The following is an 18961-nucleotide window of genomic DNA, read 5'->3' on the forward strand; positions in this document are numbered from 1 at the left end:
AGCATTTTCATTACCCCATTCTCTGCCAAGCTTGTTACTCTGCTCTGTAGTAGAATACTTTTCCAAATAATAGAAATATATTGTCGAATTGTACAGTATAGGCAGATGGGGATAAGATGAATACTGCACTGCCGGTTGTCCTACATAGCCAATGCAATTCCTGTCTTATTTGCTTATTTGGCTTCTTTCATAGTAAAGCTATAATAGATTGACTCTCTTATTGAGAATATCCTTAATATTGTTTATTGGTAAACAATCATAACAATTCATTTTATTATACATGTTTCACTTTATCATTAAAAAACAGGCCGCCTGTAGCACTTGTTACACATTGTGGGTGCAGTGCCAGGAGATAGGTATCTAGACCTATATTGCAGATAGTTACGGCATTTTAATATAGCATCAGTTTACATCTTTGTAGAATACATGTTCTTATTTTCACAAGCTCAGGACGTTTCCATGAAAGGCAGTACTGCCTGCAGAAAATGTATTAGAAACGGCACTCATGGAAAAGGAGGTGGTTCATGCCCGAGCGCTCTCACTTTATGGCAGATCCTATGTACAATAACAAGTGTGCCTGGTGCTTAATCCTGCGAGTGGCGGCAGTACAATGCTTTGCAATGTTTTCCGGAGCTCCTCTACCACACAATTGGTTAATGGCCAGCAAATTAGGCCGCAATTCACAGCCTTTCGCTTTTGTCGCACTACAGAAAAGAAAAACCTAAAGCCATTGAACCCATCCTACCCAGATTCACTGTTACCAAGCCTGTGTTCAGTATAAATCGCTCAGTGGTTTTTGAAGACATTTGTAAACATCACACTGTCTGGTTTAAGTTCATTTGTGCTTTAAACTTCATAGCAGTGTATATAGTTACAGCATCACACATGTTGACTTTACCTCTTGCTTTGATGCAGACTCATGCCTTTGTACTAAAGAATATTCGGCATTAACTAATCAAACATCAAAAAAGGCGATTAAATACGGCTCTGGTTCAGCTCTCCTGAAAAATGCTTCATTTAATTGAATATTGCCGGCGGTAACAAGAGATAATCTATTTTACACACAAACTTGTCCATCCATTAATCGCAGTGCAACTTTGTAGTGTTCTAATGTGTTTGAAGTCTTCACAACTTTGTACAAGCAGTGCTGTGAAAATGGTGTTTTGCTGGAAGCCGAATGCAGGATAATGACCTATTAAAAATGTGCTTCATATACCTGAGGGGTCATCCAATTAGCATCTTAGTCTGTAAGGGCTTTTTTAGTGTAATACTCAGTGCCACCGTCCGCCAGCAGTGCAAAATATAGCTGCAACTGATCCTCATGCCATTACTGCTAGATTGTGACTTTAGTGCAGGAGTGGCCAACTTGAGGGCCACCAACAGGTCAGGTTTTAAGGCTATCCCTGCTTCAGCACAGGTGGCTCAATCAGTGGCTCAGTGACTGAGCCACCTGTGCTGAAGCAGGGATAGCCTTAAAACCTGACCTGTTGGTAGCCCTTGAGGACTGGAGTTGGCCACACCTTGCCTTAGTGGAAGTAAACAAATGATAAGGGACACACACACACATTTAACTGCATGCACCACAAAGACTTCTTTATAAGCAGGGCCAGTGTTTCAGGCTAAGACTGTGGCCTCTTATCAGGGTCAGATCTCACTAATAATTTTTACCAATTTTTTTGTTACCATTTTTTTTTATTAAAGATGCCTTTTAAAAAAGTTGACCAGTGTCACATTACAAGCCAGAAAATTATTTTCTTTCTGGATAATTGTAAAAAAATGGTTTAAGTCAAGCTAAATATATTTTAAAAGCTTTAAACATTTGAAGTACACCTTTTGTGATAACTTTAGATTGTATTCTCTCGCAATTGGCTCCAGTACTTCTTTTAATAGATTTGCAATCATTTGTTCTTAATCTATATGTTATTCTGTGTATATAGCTTCTGTTCCCACTTTGTACAGCGCTGCGGGATATGTTGGTGCTTTATAAATAAATACATTATAATAACAATACATGCTAAAGTTTAAATGGCCTTGCTTGGTATCCACCTGCTGTCCTTCGTGACAGGAACCCACTGACAATTCTTGAGATATTATTCTAGAAAAATGTCCACAATGGAAATGTAAGATGACCACTGCAATTAACAAATTAAGAAAACACAGGCATGGCAACCCCTATTGCTAGTGAGATGCAATCATGTGCAAGCACAGAACATGTCAGATACATTTAAAGGGGAAAAAACTGTTGATCTAAATATCAGGGAAAGTTACTGGTTCAATTAGAGTTTTTTTGTGGTATTGCTGAATTCAGCCATCATAAACAGTGTAAACGATCCCTACATGCCCACTAACAAACAATGGAGATATTATCAGGACAAGGAAGTAAAAAGCAAGAGAGTAAACCATTTCAATCAAAAGCCTACAACAATAAAACACATTGCCTGGATTCTAGGTCCTTGTAATATGCTGTATTATGGCGTAAGCTTGTGTGTCCTGTCTGCTAGACTTTTACAGCTGCAATAGCAAACACATTAACTCCTGAACTTGTATAGCGTAGTATATGACCAAATCAAAGGCGGGGGCTGCTAAGTGAAAGAGGAGAGGAGGAGCTACGCACAAAGGGTATTTGTTGTACCTGGTCAACAGGACTTGTAAGGTTCTTTGCATCTGATTGGTTGGTGCTGCTCCCCTGTGATGTCATGGAGCATTCCAGGAGACCCCACTATTGATTGCACCAAAAGTTTGGTATTGAACACTAGTACTTGTAAGAGCATGGACTTCTGCATGTGCGTAATGGACCAGGTATGTCATCAGAGCACCAGGGATTCTGCATTGTGTGGTCCATAAACACAACAGTCAAGGTAATGGCAACTAAAAACTTACCTTCAATTTAAGGGCTATTTTTTTGTAATTAGGTTAAATTCACTATGCAAGGTGAATTAGGAGGCAGGTTTTAATATGAAAAAGAGAGGCATTGCACCTTTAGTAACCTATTTTCTTCCAGTGAGTCTAATAAGTGTTGCTGTGCAGTCCTGTAGTCTTAAAGAGAAGGTTTGTCATTATTGATACGGCAAATCAAATTTCCTACCATTTAATAAATATTTTTGTTGGATAGGCAAAAAAAAATCAACATACCTATGTGTCACCTTGCGTGCTTTAACATTGTCTGAATGAATATATTTTGTGTAGGATGATCATGGCTAAGGAAGCTTTTTGTATGCACTAACAATGGAGGGGGTGTTGTGAATGTCACCAAGAGTTTTATCTATTAGCAAAATAACATCAGTGCTGAACTACTATGATTGGATTAATGTTAAAGCTGCAAACCCACTGCCTAACACCCCCCCTCCCTTTTTGGTATTTTAGCAGATAGCTGTTTCATCTATTGCAGTTCCTGCCCTGCCTCTGTGCTCTGTGCAAAGTCATAGTAACAGCTAAAGTGGAGGAGATTGTTACATACTTGGGGTCTGATTTATGATCCTCTCTGGAATATTTCCATAAATAACTAGCAGTTTTTGCTGCAATGGGAGAAGGACTTGCAGTCCCACATGGGGCCAAATTGAATTAATTTCATTGCTATGTTGTGTTCATACTATGTGATTGATGCCTTTAGAAGTGCAGGTGCTGAGAAATAATGTTTGAATAGCTGGAGATGTTCCAATGATTCAATCACACCGGGGAGGGAAGGATGATGTGAATCGTTTGCTGTGCACCTCACTCAGAAGATATTCTGCTTTATTTACACTATGAATGTTCTATACCCAGCTAGAAATAAGAGGCGGGCTGAGGGAGAGATAAGGACGGTACAGTACAAGCTCATTAAACTTCAGGATAACTTTTCAAGATTATACCGGCCTGTTTATTTTTTTTATTTAAAACATATGATTTTTAACCTATGAAAATAGCACTGTTGGTTTAATTTTGCCACATAAAGTAGGCTCCACCAGCAAACAAAGAACACAATAGTTCTCTGTTCATTGGGATTGAATATTCAGAGTAGAACTTACATGGAAACAGAACCTGGTTCTGTAGGCAGTATGACATCTTGGGTGCTTATTCAATAAAGTGCGATTGCTCTACTTCGTCACTGGCGCACTTATAGTCTCATTGACTTAAATGGAATTTTCCTTGCGATAGCGCCAAATCTGCACTATGCCACTTTATTGCACTAGCCCTCTATGCTAATTTGTGTGTTCACTTGTTCGGGCTTCTGCTCATGCAGCGCCACTCCCCATGCAACAGTCTGGTTATCGGTATGTAAGCCAAAACCCGGTTTAATATAAGGGCATGTGACAAAGTTGGAAACAAAAATGTTGCACGTTCCTTTTGGCAGCAAAGAGGTTAAGATGAATTCACTTAGTTTTGCTCCTCTTCTGTGTTGTTTCTCGGGAGTGCAGACTGAGAACAGCCTGTGAGAACATTATACATGCTCACCAAACCGGTTTCTCTGATTTATATCTGGGGGTGTGAGGGGGGATACCAGAGGCATGGTTACATGCCCGTAGACGGGAGCTGTGTCATCCTTGCGCTTTCTTGTAATATCATTTAGGCACACTAAAGTAAAATTTTTACTCCTATTTTTGTTACTTTTGTTACTTTTTATGACTTATTCTTGTATGTTCTAACATGGTATAAATGAAAAATTCACCTTTTAAAAGAATTCTCTTTCTGTTCCCTCACCTGAGATTTAGGAAAGGCAATGGCCCACAATTACTAAGGGGTGCTATTCCATAAGCCACTTTCCTGTGCCAGCAGACCCATTCAGGTTGGGTATCTTCCAGCGCCAGAAGGTGTCTGTTAGCACCACTTAGTAAACTTAAGTTGATTTGTCACTAGCAAAGAAAATGAGACCGGTCACTGATCACTTGCCATCAAATAGTCCTCTCAATCCATCGTCATTGTGATATCTGTTATCTATGTTTAGTGGCATAAAGAGACCCCAATTAATCTCAACACAAGAGACAGTGTTCTTCTGCCATTCATATAGGCCTTTACATTATTTTAAAATATTTGTTTAAATTGGTTTGTAAGCATAATATGCAGGAGCTTGGAAGGGGCTAGATTTCCGCTGGCGACTCTCTCCTGTGGTTTGAGCAGAACCTGGCACCCCTATCCCACCCTTGTCTCCCCAGTGGTTCTCTGACTAGGTGAGTTATAGGTAGAGGAAACGCTTGACTTTCTTAATCCCCCAAACTAGACAATGACCTGAATTAAATTGTTTTAAAATGTATGAAATGTATATCTCTTTCTGATCCTCTACAGTGAATCTTACAATAAGATCCTTATCGGCGCGACTCAGTGCATTTGTAACTACGTATTATTTCTGTTGGGTGCCGGGGCCTTTCCTATTTTTTGTTACTTGAAACCACGAATATCTGAGTGGGAATAAGCAACATATTGATCTGCTTCCTCTTTCTTTGTCCGGATCCCAGGTAGTTTGCACAGTGCTATGCTTTCAAATTGGCCTTCTCACATCAAATGACTCCCAGCTTTAACCTCTGTTACTCTGCTGGAATTCAGCACACACAGGCCCACTTATGTACTCTCCCTGAATTAGTGCACCTGACACCCCCTGTCCCTGAGGGAAGGATTAAGAGAATCCCTGCAGGATGGTGATGACTGTTTTATTTTATTTCCCCCCCCCCCGCTCAGCATGTTAGCCCATTGTCTTTTATCAGAGTGCTGGATATATACAGTATACAGGCATACCCCGCTTTAAGGACACTCACTTTAAGTACACTCGCGAGTAAGGACATAGTGCTCAATAACAAACAGCAGCTCGCGCATGCGCCTGTCAGCACGTCCTGAACAGCAACACCGGCTCCCTACCTGTACAGTACCTAAGATATGCGCAAGCGGGGAGACTATAGAGCCTGTTACACATGCGTTATTTACATCAGTTATGCACGTATATGATGATTACAGTACAGTACATGCATCGATAAGTGGGAAAAAGGTAGTGCTTCACTTTAAGTACATTTTCGCTTTACATACATGCTCCGGTCCCATTGCGTACCTTAATGCGGGGTATGCCGATACTATGTTTTTTCTCTATATCAACACAGTATATTAAATGTAGTTGTCTAATATAATTATATCTATCTAATGTAACACTAGATATATAATATTACAAGAAAAAGGCAAGTTTTATGATCCCACAAGGGCTCCTCTTTGGGCATGTAATCATGCTTCTTAGGCCAGGTCCCCGCTGGCTACTGCAGCGCCCGCTGTGGCGGACGCTGCAGGGACAATAGCCGCCCCACAATGGAGCCGGGCCCGCTGCGAGGGGGGGGGGGGGCGCCGCGCTGCGCCGTCAAACTCCTGCTCTCAAGAAAATTGAGATCAGGAGTCGCGACAGACACGCCTCCCGGCGGTTCATCCAATGAGGGCGAACCTGCCGAGTGATGTCACGGCCGCGCCCCCGTCACGCCCCCTCCCCCCCCCCCCTGTCTTTCCCCCTGAAGCTCACTGCAGACCGGGGGACTCGGCTGCACGCGCTGCCAGCGGGCCGTAGCCTTACTGTAACTCCCTCTCATACCATCATTGCTGATGGTGTTGTGTGTTTTTTGTATTGTATCATAGGACTTGCTTGAAATGTATTTGTTTGTCTCTTGGTCAAACATTTCAAATAATTAGAGTTGCAATGATTCCCTGTCTGATGTTCTAATGTATCTACCTTAGGTAGCACTGAGACTTACACAAGGTTCTAATATAGTGCTTGTTACCTGTGATATAGCATGGCTGGGTCTTCCTTTGCAACACTATCTCTAATGTAGTGGTGGGTTTCTTAAGTTGAAATCCGTCTGATAAAATGTTATTGGTTTTATTTCAGCAGTTAACATTTATTTCTATAAATCCAATCCCTGAGGCCATCAGTATATCATTGGTTATTTTCTAAAAGTGGTTCTGAAACATGTGCAATTACAGCGCTATCAGAAAGACCGCATGCAACTATCTCTGTCCCTCATCAAACATAATACTGGGTCTATGTGGCATCACATCTGTCTACAAAAGCATTGAAGGATTATTCTTTAAACTGCAATAGTTCTGGGCGGGACACTGTCGGACAGAAACTCCCATTGACTTCAGTGCCCCGGTCAGCACTATCACAAATAAATAAGTAAGCCCCCATGTAACATAGTGCTGGCTTTGTCTAATATGATTGTCAGGAACGCCTGCTTCTGTCTATGTATGGGCTTGTTTCTTGGGGACAATGGACACGTAAATCCATGTTTGTTTGTGTCCTGCTGGGACATTCTTGACCTGTTTTTAAGCTCTGTATTAGCCAGTTATTCAATATTTTATCTGTAGTGACTAATAGTTACCTGCTGCATTTCAGGTAACTTCCCTGGTTTAAAGCTCACAGAGCGCTAACAGAATAAAGCAATAAGGATTTCTCATGCCAACGTATTTGTTCCCAATCTTAGAGGAAAGCAAAATAATGTGTTCCAGATAATCATTGGTAAAAGTAAATATACAGACACAATAAATATACATCCACAATTAAACAAAGGAAAAGGAGTCACACTTATCTCCCATAGCCGAAAGTCCGACAGACTTCAGCCCATAGACGCTGAACTCCTGATCAATGCCCCCAAAATGGTAACGTTTCGGGTCCCAGTGATCCTTCATCAGACGGGCTCCAAAGGCTCCCAGATAGGAAGTAGTTTGTTTCTGCAGTTTGGTGTAGAATGTGTTCAGTGCAATCTCCAGCCCATTTCGCAGCTAAGAACTTTTTTTGCCATGTGATCCTGTTCCACCCAAATTACTCCACTATCACTCCTCCTAATTATGACAGGGTTAAGAAAGGAGCGTTTCTTCCTAAGCGGCCATCAGATCTATAAAAGTGACACAAAGTCCAAGGAAAATTGTTTGCAAACCCGTTTTAAACATTCCCTCACTTTATATATTACAGTGATGCAGTGTGTACTTAAGCAGGGGCACTACATATCCAAGTGTGTTGCTCTTGTGCACTTACAGTATTTCCTTGTTGTGGATCCCACCATACAGATTTTTTTTTTTTTAGTGTCATTGTTATTTAGTGCATACTTATGTTTTGAAATTAACAGCGTTCTGGCATAGGAGAGACTTGATATCTATAAATGCTATCACTTTAGGTCGCCTAATTTTCCATTATATGTTTGAGCACCATGGCGCATTTTCAACTGACTATAACATATGCTTGCAATTATTTTCATGGAGTATATTACCGTACCTTCCTGTGTTAATGGGGTTACCAAGACCACCAAAGCCTTTAAATCACCTGAAAGATCGGGCCATTTCCCCAGCTGTTTCTAGGCTTCTCTGGCTGTGTTAGAGTCTGATGACAGACGTCGGTAAGCAGGTGTTTGCATGATTTATGTGGAATATTTTCTAATAATTACAGGGGGGAAAAAAAGATCTGAACTCCTATATGTACCTATAAACTAAACACGTGCACGCACATGTACATCATAGAAATATAAACACTGTAAGCATGTCACCATCCCCCCAGCCGCTAAATGAGCTGTATTTGGTCATTTCTGCTATATGTGAAGACAGTGGGAACATTTGATGTTTTTTTTTTTATTTTTTATTTCTACCGTGTCTTGCCAACATATCATCATTATGTAATAATACTAATCGCTTTCTAATCGGTGACGTTTTGGCCTTCGAGCAGCATTTTTTTCTGCAGGTGATATTACAAAACTAATAACGTAAAATGCCTTCCCGCAAAAGGGAAATGTCCCCATTTTTTGTTTCCCAAACAGTACCTGCCAAATATTTGCTTTGGACATGGGTACACTTGTTTAAGGAAGACCGTTATAGTTTTTGAGGGGTGGGGGGGGGTGTTATCCGTAATGAGGGATTTCCCCTTTAAGTAGATTGTGTGGGTTTCAGCACAATATTCGGCACGTATTCTTGCTTCTCGGAAGTCAGACACGTCTAGTCTGTCTGTCTGTCTCTGTTGGAGCACCAGTGTCTTTGTCTTAACCCTGTGGCCATGTAGCAGGTGATGCATGAAAGACTGCAGAGTCAGCAGGAAGTGGCTACAATCCCAGCCCTTGGACACACTGACTCTTCTCATTCCTCTGGAAAGTTTTATTAACTTTTTTTTTTTTTTCTAAAGCTTTGTTTTTTTGTTTTCCAGCTTTTAAAAGATTTTGTTATGAATCTGGTTACAAGATTTCAATCTGTCCACAATGGTGTCTTCCTGTTTTTGAATATTTTACCTTTTAACTGCTGTGAAAAAAAGCTTTTCTAAATACTGTACTTTGGGGATATTAAACACAATGTGAACTTTTGGTAACTGTTTTTAAGAAAAAAACAAACTAATAATGAAGTAAAAGTTCACGCGGGCATACCGTACATCACTTTATTTACCATTTTTAACAGTTGCTTTTCTATATTAAGATATATTTATTTTGCTTCACAAAAGGTGGCCTTACTTAATTAAGAATCCTCACAAACTTTCTTCTAGAAGAAAAGCACAATTAATTTCTTCTAGAAAAATGAATGAATTGAAAATATATTTTTGGACCATCTAAATGGGCCTTTTTTCTTTTTTAGAGCCAATTATGTGTATAATATCAGTTTGAAGCTAAAACGTAATCTCTGAGTGTATCTGCCATGTTGTAGTATCCTAGACAGCAGCATTTATTAGAAATACATTCAAGGCTGCCGATAGGGGGGGGGGGAGAGCAGGCACAAGTATCCCAGGCCCGGTGGCTGCTGGGGGGCCTGGCCGGCCAGCGGTTGGACCCAACTTGTGTGTCCGGCTGCCTGGCCTCTGGTTGCCTCCGGGCCCCGGCTCTTCCAGCTGCTTCCCGCAGGCCTGCCTCTGTCTGACGTCCGTACGCGGCGGAAGCTGGGCTTGAGAACATCAGTTTCCCTTTCAATTTTGGGGCACCACATCTTTCGGTACCAGTTCTGGTGATGAAAACAAAAACACAAAGCGCGCACGACTCTCATAGGGAAATATTGCATACTCCATTTTTCATAAAATGGTAAGTATCGCACGTACAACAGTGTGATATCGATCAAGCTTACCGTCTTGGAAGACCCAGGTCACAGAGCCTCTGGAAGCAGCCCCCTCCCTTCTAGGCACAAGGAAGCTTTACTCCACAGCCGGACGCAACTCTCTGACCTCTGCAAGAAGCCGCACGCCGTCTCCAGCACCGCCGCCGCGGGAACGCCAGTCGCGTACCTCAACCGAAGGGTGCGGACGCTTGATGATAACGCCAGTGTTGAAAAAATGTAGTCCTCTTTGCAAGCTATTAATGCTATTTGCTACCACAAGTGTCAGTGGTAGTGAGCTTAGTTGGTTGATTTTAGTGTTTTCCACACGCTCCTAGTATTTTGTGCATTTGTGAATACGTTCTCTATTTATTCTTTTTGCACTATGTAATATTTTGTACAGTAACACGCCTCCCTTTTGCTTGAAATGCTTATGTTGGGATTAAGAAAGGAAAAGAATAGAGATTCATTGTTGTTCTAAGGAGCCCGTGTGGTTATCGGACCCTTTCTGGTGTTAACCTACATTCACGTCAAAGGGAGTTAGTAGTGAAACCGGTGATGTATTCATGGAGAGGCAGTCCATATACTAACAGGGGGAAGCAAGTCAGTGATGCTCTATACTACATTAACCCAGACACTTCCAATACTTTCCACTGTGGAACATTTGGTCTGATCCAGTATGATCACTTCTTATGTTTTTAGCAATCCAACATGCCCTTTTTAAACAAAAATCTCAGAAATCCTGCTTCACCCCCCCCCAGTAATCATCATTCTAATAAAAAAAGGGGGCGCTGCCTCTTTAACAGTAAACTGCAGTCATTTTAAATAGTGGTTAAAAGAAGGGGGAACTATGCGGGGTACGTTTACATGACACAATCTCAAATGTGTGACACCAGCCAGGAACACAAGATAAAGACACTGCAATAAATGGGATGTTTCATGAAGTGTTTCTCTTCTGGGGATAGAGATGGAGGGACAGGAGTTTCACTATTATGTGCAAGTGGCCACAACAGGTGCTCAGTGCGTATTGAACATAGTGTCGGATCACCTATAGGCTCTACTCATTAAGTGTTGGTTGTCATTCATTGTTACCTGCCAGTCACTTATAATAGTCATTAATGGCCTATTGCTGGTAAATGCAAGGTCTACGTCCTACAATTATAACATCTCCGTCATTTGTTTTATTCATGTTCTATTTGTAAAAAAAACAATCTCTTTTAGAGTAACTCCCTTTTGCCACAGGAAGTTGGACTTGTGCCTGGTAGCAGAGGTGCTCTCACACAGCAGCTCTTTGTCCAGTGCATACCTCTTGACATGCTAACCATGTACCTTAAGCCTTATCGTATAATCTTACTTGAGACCAATCTGAACTAATAACAGTGCTATGATTAACCATTCCATTGTCCAGTGAATGTACTGTAGGCTATCACACTAATGGGCTTTTTTGATACTCCTAAATTATGCCTAAAGCAGCAATCCTTCCCCACCAAATGGCAATTGTTATATCCTGCATAGATATGGGGGTTTTGTGAGCTTGACTGATGTTCCCAGTTCCAGGATCCCTCCGTGATGAGGCAATAATTATATATAATTCTTTTTTGCCAGACCACAAACATGGCCGATAGATCACAGCTAGAAAACCACAGCGTGATCTTCTGAGGACGTAGCAGTTTTCTATCGCCCACTGGACGAGGCTGTCTCTGGTGGCCATTTTTTTTTCAAAATAATTAAAATTCTGATGGTGCTGCATCCTCTGGGTCCAAGTATCTGAGAACATTGCGATTACCCCTCCCCACCGTCGAAAGTTTCCTCACATCGATCCAGGTAAAAAAATAAATAAACTCGTAACGTGTTTAAGCCTGATTAAGGCAGCAAATCTCTGGGAGCCACTGACTAATTCTGAAAAGGATTTCTCCATTCCCAATGTCCCTCTGGTAGTGACAGAGTTAAGATCTCTCTAACTGCTTTTCTGATTTTAGGCCTTAAAACTTTACACCGCGCAGAGGCAAACGCCATGAAATGCAGAACATTCTTTTTAGCTCGAGGCCTGTACCTCACTGAAGAAGGAATGCTGTCATTCCAACGATGTAGGAAACAGATTTATAAAGCAATTCTTGAAATATCTTTTTAAAAGACCCCACGCGTTATTTTGCCTCTATATTTCTTTGACATTGAAAGCTTTTCAGAGTGTTGTAAATAACCAAGCTGGTAAAGGTAAGGATAAGAAACAGTCTACCCGTACAAAATATATAAGGTTTGCAAGGTAAAAATATATATATATTTATATTTATCATTTTCAGCCTTTGTCAATCCCCTGCTAGATGAAGGACTCCCTAATGGTCTTCCAGTCTCTCTCTTCCATGTTGCTCCAACACATTTTCTGATTTCATCCTCTGATCTTTCTTTTGGTCGTCGTCTTTTAATTTCCCTTGGAATCCACTCGAGTACCATCTTTGTCCCATAATGGTAATTTCTTCTTGCGATATGTCTGACCCACTGCCATTTTAATTCCATCACCTTTGTGGTGATTTCAGACTTTTTGGTTTCAAACCCTTTCATTCTTTTCCCTGTCTCCAGGTAATACCCAGCATACATCTCTTCATACTTCTTTAAGTTGTCTGAAGCTTCTGAATTCTCTTCACATTTAGGGTGCAAGGTTCACATCCATCCATACATGAGCATGAGCAGAATACACTGGTGAAACACCTTCCTTTTGAGGCACAGTGGAAAGTTGCCTTAAAAGATTTGTATTTCTTCCAAATGTGCTCCATCCCATCTTCATTCTCCTGGCGATTGCATTCAAAAGGTTCCCATCCATTGTTACTTGCCGGCCAAGGTAGACATAGTCTTCGACTTCTAGATCCATTTATTTCCATCTTTGCAGAGTTGACACATTTGCGCACGTTTGTTGAACATCACTTTGGACTTGCTGTGATTCATACATGGGCCCACCTTCTTGCTTTGACGAGTTCTCAAATTTATTGCTGGAAGTCTTTTGAACTTCTGACAAAAATAATGTCACCTGTAAATCGTTGGTTACTCAAGCATTTGCCGTTGATTTTTTTAAATTCCTTTTTCTACCCAGTCTACAGTCTTGAACAATTCTGCCGTGATGTTGACGCTACTTCGCTGTGATTGGAGGTTTCCAGTCGACGGCGCGCTTGGAAACAGTTCTGCTGTCGGCTGAAGCACGCCTGCGGACGCTCGCGGGAGCCCCCTCTAAAGACATCCTCATTGAGGATGAGGGGGCTCATCGCTGAGCGTCCACACGGCTCAGCGCGACTCCGCCCTCTATGGATGTAGCCTAAGACACATCTTCCACTGCTCCCTCAGAAAGGAAATACTTTTCACCTTCCCCTCATTGAAGCACTTGCCCATAGCAGAACATCTTCCTCTCATAAGGTTATTCTCCTGACAAGAGAAATTTGCTATCACTATCCACATACAAGAACTTTTATATTTCTGTTGACTCCCCTCAATAAAGTTGAAGAATATAGACGGATTTTGTGTGCTTTAAAAAGGGGACGAATTACAGTAAGCTACATGGATCTTCTCACCTGCCACGAGTGAGCCTGGATCCAGAATACTTGCAGTGCTATTTGATAAGTCACCTTACAGGCCATTCAAGAAGCTCTGTGGAAATGTGTGGGCTATGTGTCGGTCTCCTGTAATACTGAGGCAAAACGGGAGCAAAAACATTGCAGCAGATTTATCACCGACAAAGGCCAGTGGGATCTTGCGCTTTGATAAATCTGCTGCATTTGTTTGCCTCCGTTTTGAAACCAGTAAACTTTGCATAGCCACTTTTTATACTTTACTGCTGTGATTGTATTTAAATTATCTCTTGTGCATGGGCTATGCTGCAAAGACTTAATCAAACGATGTATGTACAATGTGCATCTGCATAAAGAGGAATTTACAGTATGCAGAGTACTGGGCAACATGCCCCGGTAACATGCAGAGCAATGCGTGTTTTGTGTAATGCATGTTGATGACAGGTAGGGCATACTTGACGGCCCCTTCTTCTGCAAACTTTTGAACACCAGCCCTCATGAAAGCCTTAGACAAAGGCAACATGCCGGCAATGTGCTGGGGGACTAGAAAGCCAGCCTCACATTCCAGAACAAGACCACAAAAAGCGTGATCCACAAAGAGCTGCGTTAGTGTTTCACAACAAACAGTTGAGTTGGATTAAGAGCGATTTGCCATTCCTGCCAATGCCCAATTGACATCCCTAAGCCCTGTGCACACAGCAGGGGGAAAATGCTGACAGATAAGATAGAACAATTGAATACGGGCTTTTGCTGGGACTGGCCATAGAGGGACAGGGGGATTTTTCTCTCCCTCGCTCCTTGGCTATTATTTTTGGAATGGAGGGGAGTCAGCTGGAGAGGAGGGCTGGCTCGGATAACATATTATTGGATGGCAGCTTCCTTTCTCTGCACGAGCTGGACTGGTGCCATGGTTTTGTGTGTGTGTGTGTGTGTGTGTGTGTGTGTGTGTGTGTTGTGCGCATGGTGAATGAAGGGGGGCTAGGAAACAGCTGTACCTAGCACAGCTCTATACACTTGGAAATCTCAACGCTTTGCCAGCTCTTCATGGAACAGACGTGCAATGTTTTGTCTGAAAGGTGAGGACCCCTTTTGCAATTTTTACATTTTTAAAAAAAATGTATTTATTTTTGTATTCCTATTGGAAATGGCTTACTGAGGGAGGAGCAGTTTTTTGGGGCTTTGCTTGCAAAGAGCTTGGAGAAACTTTTCCGGCAGCCTTGCTGTGGACAGCCATTGTTCTTCTTCATTGTTCTTGCCATAAAGGTAAAACATTGATTATTTGCCTGTGATTTTGTCCCAGGCAACGTAGTTTTTATTTTATATATATGATCTAGTTTCCTTGTGTAAAGATTTCTTCTTTTTCCAGCCTTTTTCCAGCCTTTCTCTGGCAGGGAAGTGGTTACTGTGAGGTTAAGGACGGGAGCTGCATGTTTCTGTCCAGCACTTCTGGTGCATTAGCGTGCTTGCTAATAATATGCCGACTTGATGATAAGTGTGACAATAGAATCTGCTTTTCAGATTGCACCAAAAACCTCACCCGCCCCTTATTAATCGTGCTTGGCGTTTTGCTGTGACTTGATCTGCTCCCTTCACAGTAAATGCCTTGATGGAATTTGGGGTCACACTGTTGCAATGGCAAAGTAGCTCTCTTGTAAAGCTGGATTGAAATATGCTCTGTGACAGTGGTCATATATGCAAACAGCACTATTTCTAGCCAAGAGCTACTAAGTATTATGGCTGTACAGTGATCCTTAATTGACTCCCTTTGTTTGTACACCATGGTGAAATTTGAACAGTACTTCCCTGGCCAAACTCCCATTATGTGGTGCACCCCTTGCCTAACCCGTTCAGTTCTGAGATTCCTTGCAAAGGTCTTCCAGTGTTAAGCACATGAACAGCTGCTGGTAGTAATGGGATTTCCCTGGTAGTGTTGTGGTCCAAAGAATACAGTGAAACGATTCGACATATGCTTAAACTGTCATTACCAAGGATGTGACTTGTTCTCCGGGCATGTGCACTGTGTCTACTTGTGAGAATTGTTTCATAGTATTAGCAATGAGTTTGACTTTTCCAGCTAGTAGGAGGGAAATGGATATACCGTGCATGAGGTATTCTAGATATGTAGTATACCATCTGTGAAGCTTTTGTTTGCAATGCTGAATCGTATATGCTGTTTTACATTATTATCAATCTGTGGTCGATGATCAATAACAACAACCAACAGATCTATGTGGTGTTGCTAGGGCAGGAATGTTGGTCTTTCACAAGTAATGTTGTGCTAATGAACGGAAAAATATTTAAAGCAGGTGTGTGTGTGGTGTGTGGTGTGTGTGGTGTGTGTGTGTGGTGTGTGTGTGTGTGGTGTGTGGTGTGGTGTGTGTGGTGTGTGGTGTGGTGTGTGGTGTGGTGTGTGTGTGGTGTGTGTGTGGTGTGTGTGTGGTGTGTGTGTGATGTGTGTGGTGTGTGTGTGTGGTGTGTGTGTGCGCACCATCAAATTTTTTTTTTTTTTGCTTCATTTGGATATCTTCTCTGTGTTTTGGTCAAAGACAGTTGTGCACAAGGGAGGATTGTGTAAGTTATTTCATTATTTACAGAACAAGATAGATAAATTATAGTTTACAACACTGTTTCAAGCCAACCTTTAGAATCATCATACCGTCTCCCATAACCATTAGTTGCAATCCACTAATTCCCATGAACGGCGTAAACTTGTTTTTACAGGACACGCCCTATTGCAGATACGATTTTGTTAATGGAAAACCACCCGGTGTCCTATGGGAGTATTAGTTTGTACAACTGAGCCTTTATTTTTGGGGTAGATCTTACAGAAGTACTTTTTGAACATAGATGGAACAATATAGCCACATGCTACTTCCATCTTGTAGAACATGGACTAACAATAGAAGTTCCAACATAGATTATAAGTATGTATGTCTGTCTGTCCATGTCTACATTGTTTTAAGAATCTGCATGTTTCTTCTTCAAAAAGTACACAACGTTTTCAATAAAGAATACCATCCTGTGACTTATTACACATAAAAAAAAAAAAAAAAAATAAATAAAGCAATATCGATGAGATTGCATCTTAAACTCTGCTTCCGGAATGCCTGCTTTCTGTAATCGCGACCATGTGATCGCTTGGGTATTGATGGCGTGGCCATTATGTGCCCACTTCCTGATATGAATATAGAAGAGGAGGGTCCTTCCATTCTATATAGACCATGTTCCCTGCTCCAGGCATGGTGAACACGATCTTCCCTGGAAAACTACCAATAATGCAATGATCTCACTGGTCCCTGTGACTCCGAGTGAACACACTATGGGCGATAAAGGGGTAAGGGAACTGGCAGGTGGTGTTTAGGATGATTCTTGAAACCGTTGCAAGCGTACAAGTCCAACCTATTTAACATCCAATGTTGGCAGTAGTCTAGTACTGATGTTATTTCAATTTACAGTCTGTTTATGTGGAAATTACAAACAATCAAAGCACTATTATAATATACTATGTATGTATTATACAGGTTTAAATCCTATTACTTCTATGACAGGAAAAGGCTTTCATTTTAAAGTGGGGGTAAACCCTCAATAAAAATGTACATCATATAGCAAAGGTCTACAAATCCAGTGAAGGATGGAGAAGATCTCCAATAGCTGTTTGCAAGTGACCCAGATCAATTTGGCAACCCTAGTATGACAGATTTGTCACTTCCTCTCCACTCTGGATTAGTTTTTGCTGTAAATACCAATCTGGAATATTTTTGGGGATGGTAAATCAATGTCTGTTATTCAGTTCTAATCCCGTTACTAGTGGGGACATTACCTTGGTATCAATCTGTATAACAGTGCAATTTTGAAAAAAAAAAAACACTATTATTTGTATCCTTTGTCTATGTATTTAGGCACTTTGCCCCAGCTTTGCCTCCTGTACACCAGTCGCAATTTGATGACTGTCAGCAGGTGGAAATAGAGAGAAGTTACCTGATGCACATTTTATAATAGGATGTGCCAACTTCTGTGCTTCATTCTTTTTCTCCGGCAAAGTATCTGCCAGGTTTGAGGCGGCATGAACCGCTCAGGCACCAGATATAGGAAAATGTCTCGCGTTTTACACTTCAGCTGACCTATGATATGGTGTAGCCACCATGTCATAAGATCTGGCACTCCAGGAGCCCCATGATGTAGTAGCCACGTCATGGGCTGCCTGCTCGTATTCTAGAGTAGATCGTGTTCAGCAGTTCTGCGGAGCCCTGAAAGTGATCTAAGCCGGAACAGGAATTTACGAAAACTCCTCCTCTTCCAGACACCTCATCAATCCCGTAATCGTGATGTGCCGGAAGGGTAGTGGGTTAATTCACGTGGAAGAAAGAAGTGGTGCCGTGCATTAAAACACTTTTTCTTTGGACTGGCATGTAGACCTCTATCGTAGTTGAGATCTGCTGTACTTCAGTGCTTCACTCAGCATTATTTCTTCATAGCAAATGCCCTGGCATTTGATACACAAAGAAAATGTTTTAAATTCCATTGACTACAGTATTTCTGCCCAGAAAAAGAGCAAAGCCTCAGTGTGTCTTTGCATGTAACAACTGTGGGTCTGGGGAAGTCTTGGGATCTAATATTAGATGAGAGGAATGTTTAGGTCTTATAAAATCCATAACATACACTCATTACTCCCTAGAGAATCTCACATTGGCACTGCTGCAGTTTATATATTTCAGGTCATAATCCCGCCAGTTGTCTTGCGTGTGCGACGGCTGCAAACACATTCTTAGAATGCCACCTTGGGCCACCCTTAGAAAACAGACTAGTGCATGGAATCAGAAACGACTTCTCTAAAGACCTGAACGAAATGAATTTTCTGGGACAAATGTGCTTAAAAGCAATTTTGTAATAAAGGTGATTTTTTTTTTTTTGGCCTTGGGATCAGAGCAGAGAAATAGAGACTGGAATATAGGAAGGGATTGGTTTCATGTCTTGCAAAACAGCTGACAGCAAGCGATTCCAGATGCTGGTAGCATAGCGGCCAAGAACTTTTGCATGTTGGGTTTATGCAGGAATTGTTAAATTCCTATCCCAAGGATATCTTAAAAGATGAAGAAACGGCTTTCTCTTTGGAATCTGTTTTGTAAGTGGGAGTTGAACGAGCAGTAAGGAGCCTGCACACTGTACTTGTGACCTGTTTAAAGGCATATTTAGCAAGACGAGCAACATTTTGGAGCGCGTTTGCTTTCAGTGGCTGTGCTCTAAAACTTTGGCCTTACATTACCCTAAATGGTTTTCAATTCTGCTCTGTGCTTAGCCACACTTTTTGTTGTTTTTGTTTTTATTATTTTCATTTTTTTTTAGGTGCACTAATCTTGGACGACATATTAATTTGGTTTATTTGCCAACTATGCTCTCACAGACTGAATACTTGC

General features: G+C 41.5%; 1 protein-coding gene across 11 annotated transcripts in view; it reads left to right on the plus strand.

Moving 5' to 3' along the window:
• The window catches only part of NHSL1 (NHS like 1), a 258599-nt gene that overhangs the window by 133424 nt on the left and 106214 nt on the right, over window positions 1–18961 (plus strand). The window contains exon 1 of one of the 11 annotated variants that reach the window (XM_075597816.1): window positions 14295–14623. The exons of 9 other annotated variants lie outside the window; for them this stretch is intronic. In XM_075597816.1, the coding sequence (XP_075453931.1) occupies window positions 14608–14623 (16 nt within the window). In that variant the 5' untranslated portion in view covers window positions 14295–14607. One more of the 11 variants, XM_075597811.1, reaches the window with a different exon arrangement.

This window comes from Ascaphus truei, chromosome 4, assembly GCF_040206685.1.
Source record: "Ascaphus truei isolate aAscTru1 chromosome 4, aAscTru1.hap1, whole genome shotgun sequence".
Classification (NCBI taxonomy): domain Eukaryota; kingdom Metazoa; phylum Chordata; class Amphibia; order Anura; family Ascaphidae; genus Ascaphus; species Ascaphus truei.